Source organism: Gasterosteus aculeatus, chromosome 13, assembly GCF_964276395.1.
Source record: "Gasterosteus aculeatus chromosome 13, fGasAcu3.hap1.1, whole genome shotgun sequence".
Taxonomy (NCBI): Eukaryota; Metazoa; Chordata; class Actinopteri; order Perciformes; family Gasterosteidae; genus Gasterosteus; species Gasterosteus aculeatus.
In genome coordinates, this window is record NC_135701.1 from 16671335 (window position 1) to 16691345 (window position 20011).

Consider the following 20011-nt stretch of genomic DNA (forward strand, 5'->3'; position numbering starts at 1 on the left):
AAATCAAAGACATTGTATAAATGATAATTGTATAACGTCCTTCATCTCAGCAAAAACTAAACGCATCTTTCGTTAATGTATTTATTTCAGCTGTAACTCAAGTTTTAGAATAAATGTGTCGTGCTCGGTGTCGCCCCCTGTTGGCTCATTCTGGGGCTGTCAAACCACAAACGTCCGGTAGAGTGTTTTTATTTGAGAAAACATCCTTCTCGATCTTGTTTTTTGCCGAATTACAGTGTGGGTCCAAACAACCACTAGATGTGCAGTGTGTGACCATGTGAACAAAGTGTATATACTTTCAGCACTGAAAAGTATGTGTGTGTGTGTGTGAAGCATGAAAGACTCGATGCCATGTCAGTAAAACTACTGAAGTAAATGTCATTTCCATTGATAAATACAACATATTTTACATCATTACTTGATTGAGAATTTGAATTGACTTTGAAGGGACTGCACTTAATTTGCGTGATTTTCTCCTTCCACAGACGGCGAGGTATTCAGCGTTGATTGCTGGCATCATCTATGGCAAAAGGAGATATGGTGAGTTATTCCTAATATTTATCAGGCTCTTAACTGGAAGAGTGCACTGAGATAAACCCACTGTACTGGAAATACAAGTAATGTGTACGGCATGTGAGAGTAAATCTGACACGTAAACATAGTCTAAAACCTTATTCTCCTAGAAGCAAATAAATGCATAAACTTCATCAGATTAAATATTTTAAAAAGTCTTGAACTTCATTCCAAAGATGGACAAATATGCATTGCCAAAACACGACGGATCTCAACTCCGTTGCGTTTTATAAAGGATGTGACCCTTCAGGCCCTTGTATAGATAATCCTTGCTTGGTGTCCTTTACAAGATGGCCCCTCGTATAATGTTACCAAATGTCATTTTGTAATTCAGTCAATATTGATTTCCATTCTTGGTGCTTAAAACAAAACAACCTTTGCTTTCCTCAGATAACTTGAAGCCGATTGCAGCTGAAGAGAGGAGGGTTGAAGAGGCGGAGAAAAAGGTTCGCGACGAGCAAGAGCGCATCGCCAAGGAGCTAAGAGAAGGTAATCTCACAGGCTTCAACCCCCCCTGTCAACTATTTGATCTCCAGTTTGATATGCTGATTGCTAAATGTCCTAATTCATTTTTTTTACTCTTTGTTTACAGCAAGTGAAGATACTATTCTGAAGTGAAACGGGTATTCTGTGTCTCTCAATGTGCAATTCCCAGCCTGTTCCTCCTCCTCCTCGAGTAGCGGCGGTCCCGACCCGTCAAACACCACCACCACCGTGTTATGGACGTGTTCACTGTTACCTTGTATAAAACAGCACCTCTCTAGTTTGCCAATAATCAATAAGACATTCGTTTTTAGTTACATTATTTAAAGTAAAGCCCTTGAACTTTTCATTGTAACACTGAAACTGCACTCATAAGTTATAAAGTTCATGTTGTAAATTAAATACCTAAATAAATACTGTCGTCTTTGTTCAGTCATTTGATTACTCCTGTTTTCTCCATCAGTCAGTGTTATACGTATTACAAACATTATATTGAAAAGAATAAGAACATTATTTTGCCTTCAAGTTTTAGATGTAGAAGTTAGTGCAACACCTTTTAATCCCTGGTTGTCATGTAATATCTACCATTATACATAAATGTACAACTGCTCAAGAAATTAATTTATTTGATGTTGTTCTTAGCTGACAATCTCAGTCTTTGAAATTACAAACACAACTGTACTCTCAGAACAGGACTGCCTGTATTACTGTAAATTAGACCAGAAGTATATCTTCAGACTTTGCACAGAAAAGATATCATATATAATAAGCACATTGATCTTTAGAAAATGTATTTACACTGTACAAATGTATTTACAGACAATATGAATGCTATTCCACTTGGTCTAGTGCTCCCCCGTGTGACTGGCAGGCAGCGAGTACGGGCCAGGTCTTCCCCAGTAGTCCACCGCTCGGACTCTGTACACACCGCCGACCTCCTGGTCCACTACGAAACACAAGCATGGTGTAAGGGCGTATTTCTAAGGCTGGGTGTCATATGGTTTGACAGATGAGGGAAATTCTTACCAGGTGAATAAACATAAGAAGTGAAAATGGTGTCTTGAGTATTAATTCTACTGAATTCCTTGTCGTCTTTGGAGAACTCCACTTCAAATGTCTTAATGCATCTGCAAATACAAGAGAGTTCAAATGCAAAAAGGTTATGGGCAAGACACAATATGAAAGGAATGAAGCTGTACCCACTTTTGCTGGCAGTGTATATGTGCACCTACTTGGAATTGAGACGGCGGTCTGACCAGACAATCAGGACGTGGCCCATGGTGATCTTGATGAAGTGTAAGCCATCGATCTATTTAAAGGTCAAATGACCAGTCAGCTCAGTTCCATATAGTTTTTCTGTTGTCTGTGTAACACGTGCATCCATCCAGCTTTCATCATAACACAAGCCTAGTCTGTTATTATGCTCACATCCCAAAATGGCACTTGTGAAAGAGGGAAACAACATCTGGTTTGATTTAACGTTGCTAGTGTGTCGGTACCAACCTGTTCCGGCCCGGCTTTGGGCAGGACACAAACATGGACGAGCAGGACGGACGGCACCGGCAGTTTGGCTTTCAGAGTCAGAGTGTCCGCGGCAGGAACTTCCCGAGGTCCTTCAACGCGAGCGTCCTGACAAGGACTCATCGTTAGAGGGTCAAAGCACGTCTAACAGCAACTAAAGAGAGGGAAAGGCCCAAATAGATCGACGGTATCGGCTCTGCCTAAATGTTTATGGTGCTGGTGACGGCAAATATATTTCAACAATTAAACAAGATTTCACTGAATACGGGAATATACAGTTTAGAAGCATTTCAGCCACAGCAATGACTCTTTACAACAGCATCTTGTGTTCTTTTTCTAACTTTGTTCGGTGTTTCACTATGGGAATCGCCTCGCCGTGACCATGGCGTGGTCACGCCGAGGCGATTCCCATAGTGAAACACTGAACAAAGTTAGAAAAAGAACCGAGGTTACGTTAAGTAACCAAAAGTTTTCACTACTCACTTGCAAGGGTGTGATGTATTATTGCAAATTGACCCAATTATTTGTCAGATTTGTAACTATTAGTGTATTATGTGCTGCATTCACAAGTCCTTAGCTTTCTGCATTAAATAAAAGAAGCAAAATGTTTTCACACTTGTCAGCGTCTTAAAATTAGTGTACACAACTTTTGGAAAATCAATAAAGTATACTGCAAAAACAAAGTTTGGATTTGGATGATATCGCTCACCCCTCCTGTTTACCTGCACAGCCCTGAGGCGCCTGAACTGTTCTGCTGTGGGGTAGTCGGGGCTGCCCATGCTCTGCCACAGCTGGTGCGGGTTGGTTACATTGTTGTCAATGTAATACATGATATACACAAGACCTGGATAGCAAACAGGAAGATAACCTTTTAAGACCGTATTAAATTCAAACGGACCTACGAACACCTTTTATACTACTGAAAGAATGTCTTGCTAAACCTACCCGTCTGTGCAGCCAACCCTTTCAGCGAAATGGTGACATCATCAGTATTAGTAGAGGTGCTGTTGTCGTCACTGTTGTAGATCAGCACGGCTGCCTGCCAGCTGTCTGAGCCCCCTGGTGTGACAGGCTCGTGGATGCTGGCCAGAACTCCCACCGTGCCGTTGTTACTTCCTGCTGGGCTCAAAACCTGAGCCAGGATCTGAGTCTCTCCTAAAATACATACCAGGCAAGGCACCGGGGATATTAAAATACACCCAAGGCAGATCAGGCAGCATCATCATCATCATCATCATCATGCAGACCTGAGCTTGCTTTGGGCAAGCGGCAATTTTAGAAAACCCACACGCGATTTAAATCAATCATAACTCAACCACACACTTCCACAGAGGCACATCGACGGATTGTCACCTAACAAAGCCAGCAGGCCCATGACGGTGAGCACGGGCTTCCTGATCAACTGGACGTGAGGTGGCTCGGTGTTGTTGACCTGGAAGCGGGCAGCCAGCGTGCGCTGGGTGAAGGGGTGTGGGTGGTAGCTGAGGAAGGCGTTGTCGTTGCTGAGCAGCGTGTAGTTGATGTTGCTGTTTGGGTCGGCGAGCAGCAGATCCTGGTGCTGGTGTATTACCTGATGGAGAGAGCAGGGCAGTGAGTGTCATTTAGAAAAACAGCGTGAACAGCCAAACCACAGTAATTGGTATTATTATTTGCATTTGAAAATGGGCTTTTCAAATGTTTCCCAACGGTGTTAATGTGGGCTGTAACATTCAGGGTGTACGAGCACACAGTGTACTGAATAATAATCAACTGGATTAAATAACTAGGGTGGAATGACCATTTTTGCCATTTTGTCTCTAATTATTCAGAGAACTGAAAACCAAATGATACCCAGACAATTTGCTCTTCAATTCAATTCTGATTCATGTGATTTCATGTTCTCTCCTCCATCCCTTCACCTCACCTTCACCACCATCGCAGCGTAGGTCACATCGGCCCTCCACTCCTGAGGCCTGGACCAGCCCACCAGCGGATCAGCCTCATCGTTGTAAACAGGGAGGCTGCGGAACCGGGGAAAACGCTGGGCGATCTCCCCCACGGTCTCGATCTCCTGCTGGAGGATGGGCAGAGAGTAGCCTCCTCCCTGAGGACCAGCGACTGAAAATTAACCTCCAAAAATAATTCTGATTGCATTAGTTTTATGATGAATTTGGATAATGGATGCATTCATAAATATAGTATCACATAACCCAGGCGAGATGGATTTCAATAACATCCGTTGTGTCGGTTCTCCAAAGTGAATGCATCAAAGTAGATTCTTTTATTTTATAGTGAAAGAAATATCTTCACAGCAATAAATATGACAACCTTCTTGTGCAGGGCGATGTAGTCGATCCGGACCCCGGTCTCTCCTGTGAAGTAGTTGGTGCCGTTGTAGCAGTGCTGCAGCATGGCCCAGCAGTATGGGGAGTGGGGGGCAGAATGACAGGAGTCACCTGGACCCCCAAACCTCAGGAGAGGGTCTGCAGCGCGAAGACCCTCCGAACAGGCATCATAGTAGTTTAGAAACCCTAAAGAAAAGTGGTGGTTATCACACTGGATGTAGACAGTAGTGACTGATTTGAGTCTGATTGTGTTAAATGTCAATATCAGCCAAAAGTAGCTAAGTATGTGTTTGATCATGGATGTACAAGTTTCCAATACGCATTTTTTGAATATGACGTAGTAGTACAAACAAGTACTTTCACAATATATTTGTGAGAGAAAGGGAGTACGGAATTGGATGTGCAATTATTGTGCATTTTATTGTACCAATAGCTACATTTTGCAATGATTTGATTGAAAAAAAAAAAAAAAAACTGATCCGGCAAAATGTCATGTGGGATGAATAATGGATTTACCTTGAATTGACACAGTGACATTATCAAAATCGTGGTTATTTGGCTCATTCCATGTTTCAAAGTTCCACTGAGAGACAACTGCCAGGCCATATTTGTCTGTAATTAAACACAACATTATTCACATTATGTAGGAAAAAAATCACAGTGCAGTTAAATTTCATACAACATAATAGTGACAAAACGATGGCACTCACCAATGTACCTCTTGGCTATCAGATAAACCAGATTTCTCCACTCGACAACTTGTGATTTGTTCTCAAAGTCAGTGAAATAGTTAAAGACGCTGCCCATCAGTTCAAAACCTGAACGCAGGATGTCAAGGAATTAATTAGTTAGGATTGTTACAGCCACATGCCAGCAAAATAACCCACAATTCTTGGGTAATTGTGTCTTTTTCATTTATCTTTTAACACAAAAGGTGTAAGAGCTTTGAAAAGGCGGTCGGAGGAACTCTGTTTTACTGGCACGACATCTCCTCAATAATATTCAACAATCATAAAACAATCACTAATCAATGAACATCCAGGATCTATCAATATCTATCCTGTAAGCACAAATCGGGAAATCAAGAACTCTTGAATCAGAACATCAAGAGGCAAGTGTGATGCATTTTAGGAAAACACGCATAATTAATGTGGTTCAATACCTGGTCGGAGTCCATTAATCCACAAGAGCTCTATGAGCTGGTCGAGTTTAGTGAAGTCGTACTGGGGTTTTCCTCCAACATCTCTACAGCAATGAAATCAGACAGTGGTACTTTATTAGAAGGAACACTACATAAAAACTGCAACTGATAATCTAAACAAATCCATGGCATTAAGTGTCATCCTTTGGTCATGATGGCCGGAGATGCGTTCACTTGCTGGTTTACTTACTGTGCAGTGACCAACTCCAGCATCCAGTGTATCCGGACCTGCTGGATCCCTCCGTGGGGCACTGAGCCAACGTAGGCCAGGTTCAGCTGCTGGTCGATGCTCAGGTCGAACTGGTGGGCGTGTGTGTGAGGGAGCGGGGGACTGTGGCACAAACAACAGCCTCCTGTTTACGCGTTTGACGCAGCAGTGACACACGAAGCCGTTTTGTAAATACGTTTATTTTTACGTAGCACTTTCGCGTCACTGGATGCATTTCGCTAAAAGAATTGTAAATAACCCAGAGTGGACGTACCAGAAACCAGTGCTCCTCCAGAACGGTTTAAGATCTCCCACTGGTCTCCCCACATCGACTCCGATGACATATGGAGTTGCTGAAGCTTCTGTGACGAAAAGAAGTAACACAGCAAAGATGGAAAAAGTTTTCCGCTGCATGTCCGGGAGTGGACATGTCCGCTTATACGGAGTCACGCCAGCGTAGTTGCCCATAAAAATATCGTGAAGTAACAAGGGGTTGAATTAACCACGGTGTACCCTGGCGTTAAGCATCGTACTCTGGGTAAATAAATTAAATGAGTCGTTTAACGCCCGTGTGATGACGGCGGGCAGACTGTCGTGGGCCGCTGAGCACGATGACGTCGAATGTGCGCGACCCCCAGCTTGGGTTTGTTGTTGTGGTTGGGAAACCTACAGAACGTTGAAACCATTTTATAAAATTCGATTTAGGATGAGAAAATATGCCACATGTGTTTGGACACACGTGGCGAAGTAGCATTAATCATTTAAGAACAAGTGAAAAATACTTATTCATTAGTGGTCAACTACACCGAATGCCGTTTTCATAAGGCAGATGGAGAGTACTTTAATTTTTGTATAACTGGTAGAAAAAACCCTAGACCAAAGCCAAAATGTAAGGTTATTTTAATTACTAGTACTCGCTCAAAGGGACATCTACCTATATATTCCATATGAAGACAAGTTGCACACTATTAGGCTTACAAAAGTCATATGATGGAAACTACTTCCATGTAGTATAAAAAGTTAGGTTATGTTGTGGGCACAAAAAGGGTTAAACAAGTAGCTGTTAATGGGACATTTATTTAAAAAAAAAGAAAAAGTTGGGAGAATCAAGAAGGCATGAAAGGAAAATTCAAATGTAATTTACAGTTGAACTCAAGATACTGTTAAACAGCAACAGTTATACACAACCATTTACACAACCTGTACAAATATTTTTTCCCGAAAACTTGCAATTTTAAATTCAAAATAACTTAAATAGGCTTCTATGTAAAAGTGCAAATCCTTAACATGGGATGTCTGAGCAACACCATGGCGACGGAAAAGGTGTTGGATGAGTTCACGCTGGCTAGCAGGTGTTAACTTGTAAGGCATCACAAGCACATTTAAAAACACACATTAAAAGCAGCATTTTATATATATATATATATATATATATATATATATATATATATATAAATATAAAAATGCTGCTTTTAAAATATACATTTGTTTCTTTAGTATGGGATTGCGTAATTATGATGCCTTACATTGCATTTCTGCTTTGATACTGAGCACACTTTTTTCTCTCAAATCAAACTGATATTGTAATGGCAATAAAATAGTCTCGGAATTTGTGATTTGACAGTCCAGAGAATTCTTTCTCCATCCCGCATGTCCTGAATAAAACCAATAAAACAATTTAGTTCAGGGTGTGTAGTGTTCATGGGGGGAACGTTTGGAATTTCAGCATTACAGTTTAGCAACAATACGCTGTTAGCTGTTGTATTAAGTTAGCAATAAAATCACAGTTACCAGAGGCCATTCTATACAGGATGAACCCAGATGCGGTGGGGCAGTAGTACTCCACAGGTTTCAGGCTTTGATAGTGAGACAGTGTGTATACATACATACATACATACAGGTGAGATTGTGAATCTGCGCAGTTACAAGGCATGAAAGTGGAAACATGTTAATGCCAATACTTCACAGACTCTACAAGCATCCTCCTGATTGATAAGGAGGTGAGGGGGAGAGACCTAACCCACACACGCTTTTGGGCTTTACATGCTTCTGTACTAACATGCAGCCAATGCAAAAAATATAAACTACAAAGGGTGTCACCACCATGTATAGGAGAGTATTATACAACATATCTGCTCATGAAGCACTGGTCACCATGGGTTCTACTGGAGAGGAGACTGGAAATGTGTTTGGTAAATAAAACTGTTTGGGCATTTGCAACACAAAGGAGAAAATAGTGTCCTGGGTGTGAAAGACATAAAACAGACTAGGACTTCTGCTCAATCCCTGCAGCAGACTGGGCTGCGATCTCCGGTTTAAGGATCTGGTAGGTGATGAGGTACTCTGGGTAGGCCTGAAGGAAACAGCAAGAAATAAAGATTTTTAAAATGTTTTTTTTTTTAGCTACATGTTATAGGATGAATACGGTTTAAGGAAAAAAAAAACCTGGTAGCTTCCGCGTTTACCTGCTCTCCTCTGTAGATGACGTACTCAGCGTAGGCCAGGCCATTTACACTGGGCCGCCCAATCACAGAGTGGTGTCCTGGGGGGGCGTGGGCCATTTTCATGGCACTGAATTGTAGGAAGGACTTTCCCAGGGTCACTCGGCAGAACAGCATCTGCCTGAGAGGACAGGTGATAAGGGAGAGGTCAAGCACAATCGTCGCAAAATAGTGCATATAAAGTAGTGGCTCAACAACCAAAACAACTTTTAGTGTTGTGGTTTGAAAATGCAGTTGAACTTTGACAGTCAATTTTCCTCTCACGGCAAAGTTACCTGTGGCACAAGTAGCAGGATCGGTCTTTGTGCGTCGGGCACCCTGTGCCGCCACCAATGCCGTAGACGTACTGATTGCTCTTTGAGGAGTTCTCTGCAAAGTAGATTCCTGCTCCAAACATCCCCCCTATATAAGCGTGACGCTCATCAAAGCCTTTGTGGATGATGGCGTTGATAAACGGGGATCCTAATGGAAGATGCGGCGACAGTGTCAGAGTGATATTATAAATAGTACACGCCTGACAAATAAAATAAACTAAAGCTCTTTGTACGAACAATGTCTGATGCTGACACAAAGTAAACACGCTGTTGCTGAGATGTGACTCTGAGTGCAATTACCGTGAAACAACATCCGCTCATTGTGATGGTTGTGGTTCTCATCTGCGATCTCCTTCTGGCGGTGCGTGTAACGTTCCCTCAGCTTCTTATTTACCACCTTTTGAATCTGTGGGGCACAAATATGAAACATGACATGAAGATGTTTGAGAGGCAGGTCTGCCGTACACCAAGAATGTTATGTTGACTCCCCTCCATCACTTCAGATCCCTTTTATTCGTTTTCATCTATACGGTCTACCAAATAAATTGTTCCTATGAAAGCTGCTCGGTGTTCTAAACAGACAATACAAAAGGATTCCTGGTTCCGACCTTGATGATGTTGTATTTGCTGAACACACCGCCAGCGTTGCCTCCGTCTCTGTGCTCCCTGATGGTGCTCTGCAACTGAGGGACAGGCAAAAAAAAAAGTTTTCTATGCACTGTACAAAATAAGAGGGCAGTGGTATGTGTAACTCAAAATGATGGGCCATAGCAATTAACCGGACACGATAAACAAACCTCCTCCTCCACAGACTGGTACTCCTTGTCGTCTAGAGCGAGGTCTATCAGGATGGTGCCCTGGTTGGCACAATGGAAAGTCAGGTAGGGGTTGCCACCTGGCTGGCCACCAAGCAGCCTCTCAACACCCTTGATGAGCTTATGTCGGTGGCCATAAGCATTAATTCCAATCTCCTTCAGCTCCTCGTGACCCATGTCAGCCAGCACATCCAGAGAGATCTGGAAAAAGGAAAAGATAAAACGTTTACAATCTCCTCTACTAGTCTAATACCGTTGGCCTGTTTGCACCAGATACCAGCCAATTTAACAACTGGACAACATAGTTGTACTGTCTATTCTATGATATAAACAAAGCCTAATCTTATCAAACACTAAAATGAATAGGTAAACTAGACTTTATAGCTTTAGATTTATAAAGTATTTCTTCAATGACCGACCTGCTCCCTCTCAAAGATGTCCCTCAGGTGCTCAAGGCCCAGGCTCTTCATGAATTGACTGATATTCATGTCCAGCATGGCCACTATGGAAAACAGGGAGATACAGTTGAACAACAATAGTTCAATGCCAAATATTTTTCATACAAATTTTAGTTGGTAGACCAAAAAAAATACACAACATACATTTTTATGCATAAACTAACCCAGTATTTGTATTATAGATGCAATAAACTTACTCTCCCCCTCCTTCCGGTCAGTGCCTGTGGCTCCATCTGCCACACCGGAGGACCCGGAGGCAGCCGCGGCGGTGGCCAGCTCCGTGAGCGGACCGGCAAGGTTGTCTATGCTGCTGGCAGCCGACAGACAGGATGGCGTGGAGACGGGGGAAATGACTGAGGCACTGACCACAGTGGCCTGGGGCTTGAAGCAGCTGGGCAGGGCGTCTGGGGGCATAGCGTCCATCAGCAGTGCCCGGATATCGTCGGCCTGCAAACGTGGCAAAAGGAAAAAAGAAAAAGTGTTAAGATTACATCCCTTTACCTTACATTCTATTTTTCATCTCACGCCTCTAAAAGTGATCAGTTTGGCGCGTTTACCGTCAAAAAGAAGAAGTCACTCATACTGAACAATTTGGGTGAAAACATTTGTCAAATGTATATCGTGTTCTACATAATCCCCCTCCCCCCAACTTGTCCAAGCCCAAAAAACTAAATTAACAGCAGTGGTGAAGTTGTCAATGTATTAACAGAAGCCGTTACCGTGGCCAGGTCCAAAGCAGTCTGACCCTCTTGGTTCTTCATTGTGGGGTCGGCTCCATGAGCCAGCAGCAGCGCACAGAGCTGTGTACGACCCTTCTGCGCTGCCTCGTGAAGGGGTGTGAAAGCCCATTTGTCTGTAGCATTCACACACGTATTGTACTTTATCAGTAAGGCTGCGATGTCCACATGCTGTGAGGAAGAGCGAAAGAGGGAACATCAGTCCACCAGCAACAATTTTCTGCAAGAAATGTAGTTACTTTGTTTCTGCCATCTTGAAGATTTTTTTCAATCCCACAGAGTTGATATTTGATTAAGTACTGAGTTTGTGTTTATTTTGATGAAACTGACCCCATAAGAGGCAGCATTATGAAGAGGGATAAGGCCTCCTTTGTCCTGGGCGTTGACATCAGCTCCATGCTCCAGAAGATACTCGGCCACTTCAAGGTTGTTGTACCCGGCTAAGGAAAAGGAACAGGACTCATTTACTTATTAAAGTGTGAATTCGCCAGGAAAAACGAAAAGACAAATATACAAAACAGAACCAGAAACTTCAAAGCAGATACTATTGATTACCAGCCAGATGGAGTGGGGTGGAGTTGCGCCCCTGTGTGTCTCTGCAGTTGATATTTTCAGGGGAGCAAAGTTTCTGGACTCTGGCCAGGCAGCCCTTCTTGGCGGCGTCCAGCAGGGCGGCATCACCCCTCAGCAGGTCCTGGATGTCCGTATCTCCATCTTTCACCATGTCCAGCGGCTGGTTGCCGTCACGGTTCTTCTTTGAGGGGTCGGCTCCGTGCTGAACAAAAGAGTTTGATATTTTTATCATTTTTTTAATAAATGTTTTAGGAGAGAGAGGCAGTCAATTTCCCCTCCTAATAGAACGATCATAACAATAACAACTTGACAATAATGTGTCCTCACTTTGAGCAGCAGTTTGCAGATCTCGTATTTGCCTTTGGCTGCAGCCTCGTGAAGTGGGGTGAATTTCCACAAGTCGGCCACATTGACCGACGCTCCATGTCTGACCAGCAGCTCAGCCACTTCATAGTGACCGTACGAGCATGCGTTGTGGAGGGGAACCAGACCACTGGGGATTGGAAATATCAAAGAAGCATGAAGTGTTGCTTACTTAAAACGTTTTTGGGCTTGCTGAAAGCATCAATGACTGGCTCGAACGATTTAAAAAGACATTGTTAGTTTAAAAAAAAAAAAAAAATCTACCCACAATTTCCATTTCGATATAAGCTGGCGGGTAAGATGGAAGAACTTACCCCTTGTCTTTGGCATGGACATCAGCTCCATGGTGCAGAAGGTATTCAACGACAGCCACTCGGTTGTAACCAGCTGCAAAGTGAAGAGGAGTAGAGTGGCGGCCCTCCAAGTCCCGGCAGTTTACGTTTTGGGGTGTGCAAAGTTGCTGCAATACAGAAAGACATTAGGAGATTTTGTAACTCCAAAAAGTGGTATAATACACGCAATACACTAAACTACTAAAAAAAAAGAGGAGCCTTAAGGCGGATTTAAAATTTTTTTTTAAAGAAAGCCAATTTACAACCGTTATTTTATTACAAATAAACGGCGACAAAATGAATAAACAGAACATTGTCAAAATAAAATGTATGTCATTTAAAGACCAAGTTGAAGCCACAGCTAGTACTAATATAGAGATGATTCAGTGAACTTACCTGTACTGTGTCCAGATCACCTGCTTTGGCTGCCTCCAGAAATCTGTAGTCCACGTCAGAATTACGCGTGGGGACATTTTCTAAAGACAATAAATAAAAAGGCCGTCAATACAAAGTAAAAATGGTAATCCAATTAAATTATTTGAGCACTGAAATCAGACTAGAAAATCTGCCATGAAAGGAAATTAAATGTTGGAGAATTTGAAAAAATACCAAATCTAAACGCAAACAAGCAAACAATGTTAAAGAAGCGCGGCGGGTGTCATTACCATTGAGAATCTGTTGTACAGCCTCATTACCCATCTGCGCAGCGGTAAAACCCTGCAGAGACACAATGGCGGGGTCGGCCCCGTAGCTCAGCAGCAGCTTGCAGGTCTGGATGTGACCAGCCAGTGCAGCTCTATGAAGAGAAGTCTGACCCAGCGTGTCCACAGCATTTACCTGAAGTCACAGCAGCTGAAGTTACAGTTCAGCAATCTCGCTTTTAAGCAATGAAATTTGAAAAAATAAAGACACACCTTTGCTCCATGTTTCTGCAACACTTCCAGGATGTCGTTGTGAGCTCTCTCAGCAGCAACGTGCAATGGAGTCATGAAGCTGGAAGACAGGGCAAAAGTTATCACTTTTTTTGCAGGTAGTATTTGTGCTCTTAATAGCAATTCATGTACATCATCATGCCGTCAACAGATTTTCACTTTCTCTAGATGTTCTGTGTGGGAGAAATCCCAAGTAACAAAATCTCATCAAATTGTAGTTTATTTTCAGTGTGTTAAAAATAATTGTGGACTTACTCTTTGTTCTTCTCGTTGATGTTGGCACCCTTGCGCAGCAACAACTCAGTCACTTGCTTCCTCTTGGGGTGTGGGGAAGCCACTGCACAGTGCTAAACAAATTCAAATGTCAACATTAGAGCAGTGCAGGACGAATGTTTTTACTAGATGCCAGTTTTAATGAGTTGCAATTTTTAATATCAACTTGAATTGTAAACAAATGAGGAATGTTGGTTCTGACCAGAGCAGTCTCATTGGTCTGAGGATGTTTGAAGCCAATGATCTCCAGAGCCAGCGTCTTCTTCACTTTTGCCATGTCTGCCTCTCTGGCTGCCTGTAGCAGCGAGTGACCTTTGAACTCATCTAAATCAAAAGAACAAGTCGAGTAAATGGAAATTGACATTTTCAATGACAGAACACACACACACACGTATATATGTCTGCTGTGTGACTGGGGGAACACCTACAGGTGAGCCTTTCTTTAAGTTCTGGAGTTGGAGCCATGTCCACCGCGCTCTTGCTGTGACAGTTTAGCAAGGTGGGATCGGCCCCGTGGCTCAGCAGCAGGGAACACACCTCTACTCGGTTCTTGGATGCTGCCTCGTGGAGAGGAGTGAATTGCCACAGGTCCATGGCGTTCACACATGCTCCATGCTGCAGAGACAAAAGCACATCACAGACGTTTACAGAACCTACAGTAAATTAAAAATAAAATACAAATCTTTGTAACATTCACACTGTCAATTTGAAACTGAACCCTTTTGTGAGTCTTACTTTCAGCAGAAGCTCTGTGACCTCAAAATGACCGTAGGAGCAGGCATTGTGAAGTGGAACAAGGCCTCTGCAGGGACAAGGTTCCCAGGTTATTGTCATTATTAAAAACGAATGAAAACCTAAGTTGTGTTTAAAAATAAGAGTTTTACCCTTTGTCCTTGGCGTGAACATCGGCTCCATGCTGCAGAAGGAGCTGGACGATGCGGACCCGGTTGTAGCCGGCAGCCAGATGCAGTGGTGTAGACTGTAAGAGAGGATGACTCGTTAGCACACATGGTTGCTAGTCCAGTGTGGGCGGCCTTCCATGGCCACAGGGGCAAGCAGCTGATTAGGGCCAAAAGCATTGTGTGACGGCAGGCTACGCTCGGCGAGTTGCATTATGAATGGCAGATACAAGGTCAAAATAATTAAAATGTCCTGTTGATATAGTGTCCAAACTGAGGGACAACAGGCAACTTCAACCGTATTACTCATCTAACCGGACTGCAATTTGACAACGTCAGCTAAACAAAATATTGAGCTTTTTTTGTTTTAGGTTAGATGACGAGAAAGGTTTGCTAATGCAACGGTTAGGACTTTATTTCAAAATGACTGTATAGGATTTACGGTTGGGTGCTGATAGCTTGATCACCATGTCATTTATTAAGAATATTGGATATTCAGGTAATCATGAAGCCATATAGAAACATGATGTTTTACCTTTAATCTTTGAGTATTGCTCAAATTCTGTTGAGCCCACCAAAAAAAGTGAATTCAGATTAGATAAAAAGCCATCAAATCTCAACTGTAATAGGAAGTAAAAAGCTATAATGAGCAGGCTGAGTATTTGAGAAAGCATCTCTGCAAGCTAAGTAGATGATCAAATAGCCTTTTTTCAGCCACGGAAAATGACATTAGTCCAAGTAAAGCTGCCAATCCAACTTCAGCATTTGCATTTGTTCTCCACTCAAAAATCGAGCTCAGGTAAAGCTTACAATGAAAAACGAGGCTCATCATTCCTTTCCATTTCCATGCAGCGATATAAATATTAATCCCGAGAAGCCAACTGCACAGTGGTAAAATCAGATGGATGAGTCAAATAATGGAGGCCCCATTCGGTGTTGGATGACACAAGCGATCAAGAGTCATTTCATGGAGAGTAGCATTTCACTAGAATGATAGGTGACAAATGTAGTTCATTCACACAACTGTTCCAACAGGAACAGTAAAGTGGAGACTCATTTCACAGACGGATATTCAGGATTCGCTTTACAAAAAACAGAGGTGCAGGCCTTTAGGCATGCATGAGTGACCATCAAAACACATTAAATGAATAAAAGAAAAGCCTAGTGGCTGAAGAGCAAGTGAAGTTGGAGAAGAGCGGGTGAGTGTGCAAGGAGAGAACGGACGCTGAAGAAAGCAGGCAGTGGACATTGTAAGCTCCTCTCCAAATCCCAAAAGATGAATTGTCACCATGACACCAAGTCACTCAGTCCCTCCCTCAATCGCATGCGACGCACACACGCAAACACACACACAGAGGAGCATCAGGGTAAGGATTCATGGAGTGACCCGTACACCCACGTCCATTATCAGCAGCAAGTGACAGCCAGATTATTGGTCAGATAAAAACAATGGATTATAAAATCACAACAGTGCATCAATCAAGTGGCCGTTATCAAAGTCAACTTACCAGCATTTTTTGGGATGTTGACTGATCGACAAATGTTGCCAGAGTCACACGGAAAACAAAACGAAAAATAATTACAAAATGACAGTATCTTTCACATCAATTCTTTTCTTCCTTCTTGGGTCAACGAAACACAAGCTGTAGTTATGAATCACTGGTTGATTCGTCAAACATGGTTCCACGTTATGGATGAAGGACTCTCCTCGTCCGTTTTATCCGCTGCCTTGTGAATAGCCGAGGACTGGTTAATGGTGCTGCTAGTTGAATCCCAGGCCAAATCTACACTGGCTCAGATTATGCAAACTTTACATATATACACAGCAAAGACAAGCAAAGGAAGGACTCGTATTTTCACTGCTGTTGAAAGAAATGTGGTTAGGAATGTATGAAATGAGAATGTGCTGATATACTGTAGAGACATGGCTTTTATGGCACTGCGGAGTTAGTGATCATGTTCTTTTCTGACTAATTTAAAAGGAATAAAGACAAGTAGGCTAGGAAAGTTATACTACAACTCACATAGCAATTTTAACTGGCAACCTAAAAAAGAAATATTAGTGTGTCCTATAAAGTGTGTCTTTGTAGTATTATTGCTCTAGAGCACACTCCCAGAGAAAACGAAAATTAATGTCAAATATAGCACGTCATTATCTAAACACTGCTTACAATAGCAAACCAAACAATAACATTGAGTTCATAAAACCAGAAATTTACACAGAAATTAACTTAAGTATAGATTTCAAGATGAGAACGTTACGGCATTTGGCATGAAAAAAAAAACATCAGCCTGAAGAGACAATATTGCTACCTGGTCCAAACTAAACTGTGAAGCAAAAGGAATGATTTGGCTACATTATTTACAGAAAATTAATGAAGTATCAACTAGCCTAAGTAACCAAGTTGTGTTGTTTCAAGTGCTAAAGCAGCTGACTACTCAAAAATTACACCTACACACAAACCAATTGACATAAATCCTTTTTAGAGTTGCACCTCACAAATAAATTCAGCCACTAGCAGAGTTATAACGCCCTTTTCTCACACTATGACTACTAAGGTTAAAAATACACTAAAACAATTTTGCACTCCGGCACAATTCGTTCTATAAAAAGGTGTTGTGGCGGATATCTGTCTGGTGTGTGATATGGTGCAGTGATAGTGGCTTATTTACCTTACGGCCATCGCTTGCATGGCAGTTGACATTCAACGGAGTCAGCAGTGCCATCAGCTTTTCTTCATTTCCACTCCTGTTAATGCATGACATCGAAGAGACTGGAGTCATGAAACAGTTCATCAAATCCCAATTCCATGCGTTCATTTCGGATACTTCATGATCTTAAGAGTAATTAAGCAGGGTTTCACCGATGCTACTTTATGAGCTGGTCAGTCATAAATCACGTGTGTATCGCTGCCGCAATAGGCAGGAATTGTAGCCGTTTGATTGTGGCCAACAGGATACATTTGTACAACAGACCAGTCGGCCTGATACTCACCTTGCTGCCTCTAGAAGTTCATCCTTCTTGTATTCACCTAGAAGAAAAAAAAAAAATAGGATTAGAGAAAGGATAAGGTCATTTTACCCGTTTTATTATTTTTAGTTATGGTTGAGTAGCTGGACACTAGAGACAATGCAATAAAAAGGCTGTTGACAAAGCACTTTACTGCATTGACATGCCTCTGCTTCACCAAGATAAACCATAACCAGCTGGGGGTCATGATTGTCCTACAACATTATTGCAACTACGCAGAAATATTTTTAGCTTCATGTCTTCAGAATGCAGTCCATCTGGACAATTACACTTAGACTACAGGTTGCGTAAAAGTGGGAGACAAGCAGCTGAAAGGTACTGACCAGTGAGAACAGCCTTGGCTGAAGGGTCGGCTAGATCCAAAGCAGATTTTCCATCAGTGTTGCGGATGTTTGGATCAGCACCGTGTTGGAGTAACACTGTGTGAGAGAAGTGGAGATAAATACAATAAATTAAGTTTTGTGTACTGTGGCAACCAGCATGACAATTACACTTTAAAAAAGGTTGGCTATAGCAAGATGTTGCTTGTAGAAAACACAAACCTGTCAGGCTTTTACACATTAGACAAGCACAATCTTAAAAACCATCACAGATTTGCATAGTTGCCTGTGTTTGAACATAACTAAACGCATCCTTACCAATGCAAACATCAATCTTTCCCTTGATGGCTGCCTCATGCAACGGAGTGTAGTTCCAGTTGTCTCTAGCATTGGGGTCTGCCCCCTGACACAAAAGGAGGCTGACAACTTCTGCGTGACCAAATGAGCAGGCATTGTGTAGGGGGATAAGTCCTCCATCGTCCCTGGCATGAACATTGGCCCCCGTCTGCAGGAGGTGCTCCACCACGTCTTTTCTACCAAAACCTGAAAATAGAATTTCAATGCATTTAACTGTAGCTTCTCCTCAGTCTTTGGCTGGGAGCGGTGCACAAACATTAAAAAACACAGGAGAGCTTCTTCCATCTATACTTGTTGAAAATTGAAGGATTACACTGAACATGCCGACAAAAACGAATTATAAAGGCAACATCCGTTTGGGATGCAGACTCTTGGACCGGATTTGACGTCACGTGACAGCGTTGTTTTGACCAGAACTTGGGCTAAAGATAACGGCGCAGCCTTTATCCGTCTTAGATCAGCGTTGCATTCCCGAATAAAAAAATAGTTACATAAAATCGTAATGATGATTTACCACCAGCTTAATCAGAGGTCGTTTCGAGTTTCCCATTTGGGAATAATTTAGTTAGAATACTGACGGTCATCAAATTGGGATAAAGCCCGTCACATTAGCTGGTTGCTGCTAGGCGGCCCACCCAGACGTGACTCGCTGCCGCTATTTATTATCACAAGCCCAGACACACAAAAACACAGCACAGACCGTGAATACATCGGTTCAAAAACAAGAACATTAACGTTAGCTAACTTAGCTAGCTAATGTTAACGATTGCTAATTGCTAGCTAAAAGCTAACGTTAGCAGACGTCGCCAAACACGGCGAGTGTAGTTGAGCTCATCCGTACCCGCAGCGAAGTGAAGGGGAGTCGATTTCCTTCCAGCCATGTCCTTCGCGTTTACGTTAACGGAGTCCACAAGTCTCTTAACCCGGGATACGTCTCCGTTGCGGCAGGCCTCGAACAACTCCCTGAACGCCCCGCCGACGCCGCTGCTCCCGTCGGTGGGACTGGCGGCTGCGGAACCGGGGCTTGAGACGCTGCTGCCGCTACCGCCGCCGGAGGTGGAGGTGGTGTTGGTGAAGCTCGTACTGCTCGCTAGGACCGCGGCGGGTGAGTCCGGGGAGGCCACAGCCGCCTCGATCCCTCCGCTGCATTCCCTCTCGCTCTCCGGGGGTACGGGGCCGGAGGTCAGCAGAGACATCGGCGGAGAGGCCGCGGGAGCGCCTGAAATGAAGCTGTTTCTCGGCGGAGACTGCAAAGTACTTTGCTGTTGTTGCTGCTGCGAGGAACGACGAGACGCCGCCATTACAGCAGCTCTCCGACGACAATAAAAAGCGGCTCCTCCTTTCCGGTGAAAGTGGTGGTGCTTCCGGTCAGCTGTTTACCATCCGTGGAGGTTTTACAGGAAACCCTCAATTTATCATACATTAATTTATTTACACGACCATTTGTTTCTCAGAAATCAATAAGATATGAAAAAAGACAAAAAAAGATTAGGTCTAAAAATACTTCAAAAAACAGTAAAAATACCCCTCAAAATCATTTTGAGATAACTGATGGACAACATTTAAAAGGTGTGAGAAAGCAATAGACAGGAAGGTGGAAGTTGTGGATTGAGGACGGGTTATTGGGTGCATGTTTGGGAGTCTAAGGAAGGTTTGCGCCCTCAAAAACCATGGCCATATATTCAGTCATTTCTTCTGCCTTGTGTGAAAGCCAGATAGACTACAGATATATACACTTTATACTCTCAAATGTGAAACGTGATGCGGCTCAGCATGTCCTGAATGTCAGGAAAATT

The 20011-nt window shown here is 42.9% G+C and overlaps 3 protein-coding genes across 5 annotated transcripts in view; 1 reads left to right on the top strand and 2 right to left on the bottom strand.

Moving 5' to 3' along the window:
* Nucleotides 1–20011, top strand: part of LOC120830835 (uncharacterized) — a 192074-nt gene that overhangs the window by 71114 nt on the left and 100949 nt on the right. The window lies entirely within an intron of this gene.
* On the bottom strand, nucleotides 1164–6946 carry idua (alpha-L-iduronidase). Of its 2 annotated transcripts, none has more exons than XM_040195146.2 (14): nucleotides 6585–6946; nucleotides 6293–6433; nucleotides 6064–6146; nucleotides 5612–5719; nucleotides 5418–5513; nucleotides 4885–5087; nucleotides 4481–4660; nucleotides 3931–4147; nucleotides 3523–3732; nucleotides 3300–3421; nucleotides 2560–2685; nucleotides 2289–2365; nucleotides 2083–2183; nucleotides 1164–2002 (listed from the first exon to the last, which is right to left on the bottom strand). In XM_040195146.2, exons 1-14 carry the CDS (start codon nucleotides 6776–6778, stop codon nucleotides 1902–1904), a joined length of 1959 nt encoding a protein of 652 aa, XP_040051080.2. In that variant the 5' UTR covers nucleotides 6779–6946; the 3' UTR covers nucleotides 1164–1901. The 2 variants fall into 2 exon arrangements, 1 of the variants encoding a protein (XP_040051080.2); XR_013452015.1 differs by having other exon boundaries at nucleotides 1666–2002; nucleotides 2560–2731.
* LOC120830477 (poly [ADP-ribose] polymerase tankyrase-1) lies at nucleotides 7368–19739 on the bottom strand. 2 transcript variants are annotated; one of them, XM_040195144.2, is made up of 27 exons: nucleotides 19057–19739; nucleotides 18177–18401; nucleotides 17862–17957; nucleotides 17503–17539; nucleotides 17181–17256; nucleotides 16016–16036; nucleotides 14493–14587; nucleotides 14344–14410; nucleotides 14037–14223; nucleotides 13811–13932; nucleotides 13591–13682; nucleotides 13318–13396; nucleotides 13069–13240; nucleotides 12800–12879; nucleotides 12386–12531; nucleotides 12036–12201; nucleotides 11691–11910; nucleotides 11466–11575; nucleotides 11118–11306; nucleotides 10596–10845; nucleotides 10360–10442; nucleotides 9923–10141; nucleotides 9734–9808; nucleotides 9426–9531; nucleotides 9087–9273; nucleotides 8776–8932; nucleotides 7368–8663 (listed from the first exon to the last, which is right to left on the bottom strand). In XM_040195144.2, the coding sequence occupies exons 1-27, from the start codon at nucleotides 19514–19516 to the stop codon at nucleotides 8577–8579; spliced, it is 3804 nt and encodes a 1267-aa protein (XP_040051078.1). In that variant the 5' UTR covers nucleotides 19517–19739; the 3' UTR covers nucleotides 7368–8576. The 2 variants fall into 2 exon arrangements, with proteins under 2 accessions (XP_040051078.1, XP_040051079.1); XM_040195145.2 differs by lacking the exon at nucleotides 16016–16036.

Coding starts and splice junctions, on each gene's coding strand:
- LOC120830477 (XM_040195144.2), bottom strand. CDS start 19,516: ATGGCGGCGTCTCGTCGTTCCTCGCAGCAGCAACAACAGCAAAGTACT. Junction 18,402..19,056: donor TCCCCTTCACTTCGCTGCGG/GTACGGATGAGC, acceptor TTCTATTTTCAG/GTTTTGGTAGAAAAGACGTG. Junction 17,257..17,502: donor GAACTTCTAGAGGCAGCAAG/GTGAGTATCAGG, acceptor ATGCATTAACAG/GAGTGGAAATGAAGAAAAGC.
- idua (XM_040195146.2), bottom strand. CDS start 6,778: ATGGGCAACTACGCTGGCGTGACTCCGTATAAGCGGACATGTCCACTC. Junction 6,147..6,292: donor CTGGAGTTGGTCACTGCACA/GTAAGTAAACCA, acceptor TCATTGCTGTAG/AGATGTTGGAGGAAAACCCC. Junction 3,422..3,522: donor AGGGTTGGCTGCACAGACGG/GTAGGTTTAGCA, acceptor TTTGCTATCCAG/GTCTTGTGTATATCATGTAT.